The sequence below is a fragment of the Vespa mandarinia genome, chromosome 8 (assembly GCF_050613455.1).
Source record: "Vespa mandarinia isolate Hongniang chromosome 8, ASM5061345v1, whole genome shotgun sequence".
NCBI classification, from domain to species: Eukaryota; Metazoa; Arthropoda; class Insecta; order Hymenoptera; family Vespidae; genus Vespa; species Vespa mandarinia.
Genome location: NC_140817.1, coordinates 4,510,001 through 4,517,500, shown reverse-complemented (window position 1 = coordinate 4,517,500; position 7,500 = coordinate 4,510,001). Strand labels below are relative to the sequence as shown.

The following is a 7,500-nucleotide window of genomic DNA, read 5'->3' as shown; positions in this document are numbered from 1 at the left end:
TTTGATCAGTGTTAATATAAGTGTTTTGCGAGCAACGTGTTTTTTATTTAACAAAAAAAAAAAAAAAACAAAAAAAAAGAAAAAAAAACAAAGAAAAAAGAAGAAGAAAAAGAAAAAGGGAGAAAAAGAAGAAGAGATATATAGAAGTGTTGGTGTACGTAAATGAAAAAATGTGCCGACGGATTTCTCGGTATATCAACGATGGATCGAACTGACAACCTTCTTTGTGCTTAGGATAACATTTGATAGTATTGTCGATAGATATGAACTGCCGTTTAATGCCTTGATACGGAATGTTCATTGAGAGATAATAATATAAGAAAAGAAAAAAACAAATATAGTAAGGAATATTTCCTTCTTGATTTTCGCATTTTGAACGTATAACGTTCAATGTGACTGGAACGTTCAAAAAGATTTTTTTTTTTAACTTTAAAAGAAGAAAAACAAGAAGAACAAAAAGAATTAGAAGAACTTTCATTATTCTTGAAAGAACATACGAGGAGAAGAGAGGATTCCTTACTTGCCAAGTTGGCCGACCTACTCATTGATACTCATTTCGAATTCTATATTGGAAGAGATTGAACCAGACTTTCCCTGTGGAAAAATATTTCTCTCTCTCTCTCTCTCTCTCTCGCTCTCTCTTTCTATCTATCTATCTATCTATCTATCTATCTATCTTTATCTATCCTACTGATTTTGTAATTTCGCGAGAATTTTTATTAGAACAAATCGATCTGATAATCTACGAGAAACGTCGTAATCATCAATTATGATTATCAGCCGACCAATCTTGATCAATATTTGATATTGAAAAAAAGGAAGAAAAGAAGAAGAGGAAATAATCGGATCAACAAATTCGATATCCTATTATCATTATCGTTATCAGGATCGTCGTATATTATCCGTAAATTTAAACACATATTCGCCGTTCAAACTATTAAACTATCTCTCTTTCTCTCTCTCTTTCTCTCTCTCTCTCTCTCTCTCTCTCTCTCTCTCTCTCTCTCTTTCTCTAGTGTAGGCTAGTCAAAGTTTGAAATTAACCATCCATTCGACGAAGGTTGCATCTTGCGACGAGTATGGCATAGAATAAAGGGATGATCGATGAGCCATCTAACGCTTGAATGATAATCGCTTTAACTACTACGACGACGCACGGCCGATGATGCCTCGTCGTCGCACGTTCAACCTTCTTCATCTTCTTCATCTTCTTTCTCCTCCTCCTCCTCCTTCTCCTTCTCCTTCTCCCCTCTTTCTCTTACTCCTGCTTTCTCTCTTCTCGTTCTTTATCATGACATAATTGTAAATATATATATATATATATTTTTCTTTTTATTTATTATTACACCCCTAGACACCTCCATCTTATTTCTTTTTTTTTCTTCTTCTTCTTCTTCTTCTTCTTCTTCTTTCAAACGCTATCACACGAATTTTATTCAGGTGTTACGTTAAAATTATCGATGATCCTAAACTATTGACTGTTCATCGACACGTTATCTGCAAGTGAACGCTTGTGTGCACGCGCGTGTACGTACGTATGTATGTATGTATGTATGTGTATGTGTTTAAATCTGTAACGTTTGCAAAATTCATATTTATATTTTATCCTTTATTTTATAAAAGAAAAATCGATATTATCGATAGAATCCTGTCCGCATCCTTCATCTCAATCCTTTCTCCTTCCCCTTCCCTATTCCCTCTTTGTTCCTTTTTCCTTCTTGATACAAGCTCGGTTTTTAAATAAAATTTTCAAATTGACAGACCGACCGAATTAATAATGGAAAAAGAAGCTTATTAAAAAAAAATCATTGATCGACGATAATACGTTATAATACGTCGAGATTCATTGATTCTGAATACTTAAGCGTTCACTCCGTTTATATGCATTACATCATTCGAAATAGATCGGAATTGTTAAAGTTATTGTTCTCTTCGATTTCTTCTCTTCTTTTTCTTCTGTCTTTTTTTTTTTTCTTTCTTTTCTTTCTTTTTTCTGTTTCTCGTAAAAAACGAACTATGATTGGAATTTTTACAAATAATTTTTATAATGCGATCTAGTAATAAAGATAATATATCGTTTATTCTTGTTATAACGTATTGTATATTTTTTCGTAAAAAAAAAAAAATATATATATATATACACACACACACACACACATATATATATATACGTATATATAGATACATAGGTGTGAATGATTGTGTGCGTGTACGTGTGATTAAAATTTCTCGGCTCCATTCATCCTACTTTGAATTGTACGTGCTATAGGGAGGTGTTAATGACAGCATCGTTATTACAAAAGGATCAACGAAAAAAAGGAATATAAACGATAATACTCTACACTCATTGGAAATCGTACGAGTTATTTACGCCGATCAAAAAAAGAAAAGAAAAGAAAAAAAAAAAAAAAAGAACTCAAATGAATGAGAAATTTTTAAATAAACACTGCCAAAAATGTCAAATTCGACATTTATACGAACAAATTTAAAGTGATAGCGATTTATCGTTCGCTTCTTCGAGAAAGAAAACGACGTGGAAGAACGAAATCATTGAAATGAATCAAAGATAGTATACATATATATATATATATAGATATACATATGTTATATACATATATATATATCTATCATATACACGCAATGTCCGATATATGAAAAAGCCTCGGCCTTGAGGAAAAGAGATGTCTACTTCTCTTCGCATATTCGTCACTCTTATCATTTCTTTTGGTAAGTAATCATTTTTATGATTCTATTTATTAAATTAAAATTTAATCCGACTGTCTTGTATAATTTATTATAGGTATATATATTTTATATTTTCTTTATTTATTTAATATGTAATTATTCAATATGAATTGATAAGGTTTATTGATAAAGCTTATTTCCAATATAAAAAATTAGACAGGCGAAAGTTAAGATATTTTCTTCAGTGAAAAAAAATTTTGTCATTGAAAATCAATAAAGTAAATTCTAATCGCAAAAAAATATTTATATATATTTATATATATTTATATATATATATATATATATATATATATATATAAATATATTTAATAAATTAAAGACGCACACAGGTAAAGATTTTTTTTTTTAAATTCGTATTTCTAATCCGTGAAAGTATTAAACGGATCATATCTATAAATCATGTATCTCTTTTCGGCACATTTAAAAATGATAAAGATTTGTCAGCTAATGAAAAAAAAAAAAAAAAAGATTTAAATATACACATACGAAATTACTTTTCATTCGAATTTCCCGAACGTGATAATTTGAAATTCGAAATGGATAAAAATTTTTGTCGTTCGTTTGAAAAAAGGAAAAGAAAAGAATAAACGAAGAAGAAGAAGAAAAAGCAGAAAAAGAAGAAGAAGAAGAAGAAAGAAGAAAATTCGTTCAAACAAAATATCTCAGCAATGTCTTCATTAAGACTAATGCAGTCGTGAAAACAAAGTGAACGTGACACGATCGTAGAAATTGTTTGAATTTTTAGTCGAGATAGAACTAAAAGTACTGATCGCAATGCTGGTCCACGTTCGTCGATTCTCGTTTCTGAATTCCTACCGAATATCATCTTATTCGATCGACAAATATAGATAGTTGGCGCATTTACGAATGAATATTTTCTAACTTTTCTTTCATCAAAGTTGAAAAAAAAAATTCAAAGTTAAAATTCACATTTCTATATATTTATTATAATATAATAATGACGATGAAAATGGTCCATTATTTTCTTCCTATTTATATTCCCTTTCTTTTTTTCTTTTTATTTTTCTTTATTAAATCAAAATTCTATTTGAATCATGAATCCAAGGATAATGATCCGTCTAGTCTAGACTGGTCTATCGACGGTTACATTAATGTTAATGAACTATCTTTCGATATCGATAGTACCAATTTTAGAATCTTTCATTAACGATACATACGTTAAGACACGTTGGTATCTAATTCCTAAGGGTTGCATTAGTTAACTTGGAACTTCGTCCTCTGGGAAGATTAGAAGTTACAGTCCATTAACGCCTTCGCTAAGATTCACTACTTTACGATAATGCACTTGCTCATTAACGCTATCGTGTATAATCCTGCTATTAATATCATATATAGATTATATTAAAATATCGAATATATTCATTGGCCATAATGACCAGGAATTTTATTTCACTTTAATCAAAATTTACCATTTATCAATAATTAATTAACATAATGCAGATAGATTTTTAAATATGAAAGATTTTTAATGATGCCCGACGGAAAGCTCTCGTTCCTTTTTTTTTCCTTTTTTTTCCTTTCGTCTTTCTTTTTTTTTTTTAGCGATGCGAATTCACGTTTGCACTCCGACGTGACGGAGTTTTTTCTTTTTTTTTTTCTTCTTCTTCTTTTTCTTAAAGAAAACATCGAAATGATGAAAAAAGAAAATAGATCAGAATTGACGCCTAATAAATTATAAAAAAAGGCGGAAGAAAAGGAGGGAGAGCAAGAGAAAAAAAAAAAAGATATAAAAAGAAAAAAAGGGATTCAAGTACGAAAATTGGGATGTGATTAAATGAAAAGAGAGGGCAAAAAAAGAAGTGATAAAAATGAAAGAGGAAGAGAAATAGAGGTCAAAAAAAAAAAAAAAAAATAAAGATCTATTATCGCAAACAATGGCGTTACATAGATGGCCTCGTTACATAGACGATAATACGCGTACGTTTCGATGATAGAAAATATACTATAACAATGTACTATAAAAATTCGTAGATTATTTTCAAAATAACTATCGTCTATGTGCCTGTGTCATAATACATACGTTTTTCGTATTTACATGTAAAAATTAGATTCAATATATCTCAAATATAAATGATAAAAATTGACGGGGGTGGGAGAGGTGCGGGGGGGGTGGAGGGAGCAGGGAAGAAAAGTTCAGATATGACGGACGACGAGAGTTGAGTAGTGTCGAATGAAAAAAAAAAAAAAAAAAAAAAAAAGACAATAAATAAATAAACAAAAAAAAAAAAGAAAGAAGGAAAAAAAAATGAAGAAAGGACGAAAAGACAAACTAACAGGGGTAATAAGGAAAAGAGAAAAAAAAAAAAACAAAAAAAAAAAAAGAACTATTATCGGAACAACGTCGATGGCCTCGTTACAATGAAGATAATGCGTGTTTTGATGATAGGAATATACTAGAAATTCGTCGAGAATTTACGAGCAGTTATCGTCTTACGGCAGGTACTCCGTTCGTGCCAATAACTCGTCGTGAAAGGGATGGGGTTAGAGAATATAGAGGGGGTTGGCAGGTTGGTAGGTTGGTTGGCTGCTTGGTTGGTTGGTTGGTTGGTTAGTTTGTCGGAGGTTGAGAAGACTAGGAAACGGAGGCACATTGTAGGTAACATAGTAGTAGCAGTAATAGTAGTTGGAGCACCAGTAGTAATAGTAGTAGTGTAGTAGTATCAGTGGTAGTAGTAGTAGTAGTAGTAGCAGTAGTAGTAGTAATGATGGTGGTTGTAGTAGTAACAGTAATAGTAGATATATGTATATATACAGCTCGTAAAAATAATTTCTTGTTTTCTGTTCGAAAGTATCTCTCTCTCTCTCTCTCTCTCCCTCTCTTTGTCTTTCTCGTTTCTCTCTCATGCCTTTCTCCTTTCCTTCGACGCCTATGGTTTTTATAAAGAGGTCCCACGGGTGGAAAAGCTTGCTGGAGAAAGCTTTTTCTATTTTTTTCTTTTTCTTTTTTCTCCATTTTCATTTCTTTTCCTTCTTTTCTCCTTCTTCTTCTTCTCCTTCTTCTTCTTCTTTTTTCTTCATACTTCTCTCTTCCACCTCGCTCTCTTTCTCTCTCTCTCTCTCTCATCTCACCGACGAGAAAACGCATAGATACGTACTGACGTTATAACGGTGTGTGCTCATGAAAGGCTGCTAAATAGAATTGGGAAAAGAGAGACAAAAAGAAAAGAAAGAAGAAGAAGGAAAAAAGAAGGACGAAACAAGAATAAAAATAAAGGTACAAGGGAAAAAGTACGAAGAAAGGAACGTGGAGAGAGAAATAAAAAAGAAAAGAAAGAAGAAAGAGAAGAGAAGAAGAAAAGCGTAAAGGGTAAAAGGAGTGGGTGGGTAGGTGGATAGGTGGGTGGATGGAGGAAAGGGGAGGTAGGCGAGGCAGAGAGAATTTAAGATCAAACGTTTAATGCTCTTGTTCGACGTGTTACTCTCACCCATTTTTTTTTCTCCTTTTCTTTCTTATTTTTTTTTCTTCTTCCTTTCTTGTCTTCTTTCTTTTTTTGCTTTCTTTCTTTCTTTCTTTTCTTTGATTAAACACAGATCGGTCTCACGTTTAATCGCGCATATTACGAATATATTTACGAGATGGTGGATCAAATGCATTCCGGGGGAGAAAAATTCATACGCTTTCGAAGAGAGAGAGAGAGAGAGAGAGAGAGAGAGAGAGAGAAAGGAAAAGAGAGAGAACGTTTATTTACGTCATCGAATATTTTCATTGAAGTCACTAAATGAAAATTCCACGGTGATATTTTTAGTACGACAATTTTGGGCGCAGCATCAACCAACTGTTCCCATTCATTATTCTTCTACTCTTCGTGTTCACGAAGGCATCAACAAATAAATGAAAAAGGGTTACATGGTGGAAGGGAAAAAAAGAGAAGAAGAATGAAAAACAAGGGAAGGAAAAAGAGAGAGAGAGAGAGAGAGAGAAAAGAATGAAAGAATGAATGAAAGAAAGAAAGAAAGAAAAAGAAAGAAAAGAAGAAGAAAAGGGAAAAAAAGTGGGGGTGGGATGGGGATGGGGGGTGGGAAGTATACGAACGAGAATAAACGAATTAACGATTGGAACCAAACGAAAACTCGATCGAATTGCTAACTTGACACCGATTTTCTCTGACAAAAATTTTCAAACGCAAATCCGATTAAGCTCGCAGTTTTACGAATCAGCAGGATTAACCTTGTGCATCCTGGCTGTGTCGCGTCCATTGAGAATTTAGAAGGGAGAAAGAAAACGAGAGAGAAAAAAAAAAGAAAAAAAAAGAGAGAGAAAAAAGAGAGAAGTTAACGGGAAAGTTTGTAATCACGTGATATTACGTATATCGATTAAAAAACGATCGATATGATATTATTATTACGATGAACGTTGGACAATTCATTGATTTCCTTTTTTAACTTCATCCCCTCCCTATGTTTTTAATCCCGATCGTTCGTAAAATCGACCTTATCAATCTTTTTTTCTTTTCTAATTTAATTCATTTCATTTATACATACATTTTTATCTCTCTCTCTCTCTCTCTCTCTCTCTCTCTCTCTCTCTCTCTCTATTCATCTCTGTTTATTCTTTGAACTAATACGTGAAAATTGAATCGTGAAATGATAAATAATAAAATAAACAAACATATTTTTTTTATCGATCATTATCATCAATCATTATCATCGATCATTATCATCGATCATTATCATCAATCTAGCTAAGACCTGAAAAAAACATTGAGCTCAGTTAAAATAAAGGGTATGGTATTA

General features: G+C 32.0%; 2 protein-coding genes across 6 annotated transcripts in view; one reads left to right on the top strand and one right to left on the bottom strand.

Annotated features, from left to right (window-relative positions):
* Positions 1–7,500, bottom strand: part of LOC118451205 (uncharacterized) — a 191,425-nt gene that overhangs the window by 76,667 nt on the left and 107,258 nt on the right. The window lies entirely within an intron of this gene.
* LOC118451195 (neurotrimin) overlaps positions 1–7,500 on the top strand; it is a 29,457-nt gene that overhangs the window by 807 nt on the left and 21,150 nt on the right. The window contains exons 1-2 of one of the 3 annotated variants that reach the window (XM_035887499.2): positions 1–340; positions 2,270–2,727. The exon at positions 1–340 is cut by the window's left edge and continues 807 nt beyond it. In XM_035887499.2, coding sequence (XP_035743392.1) covers positions 2,682–2,727 — 46 coding nt within the window. In that variant the 5' untranslated portion in view covers positions 1–340; positions 2,270–2,681. The other 2 variants (XM_035887498.2, XM_085659027.1) reach the window with 2 other exon arrangements.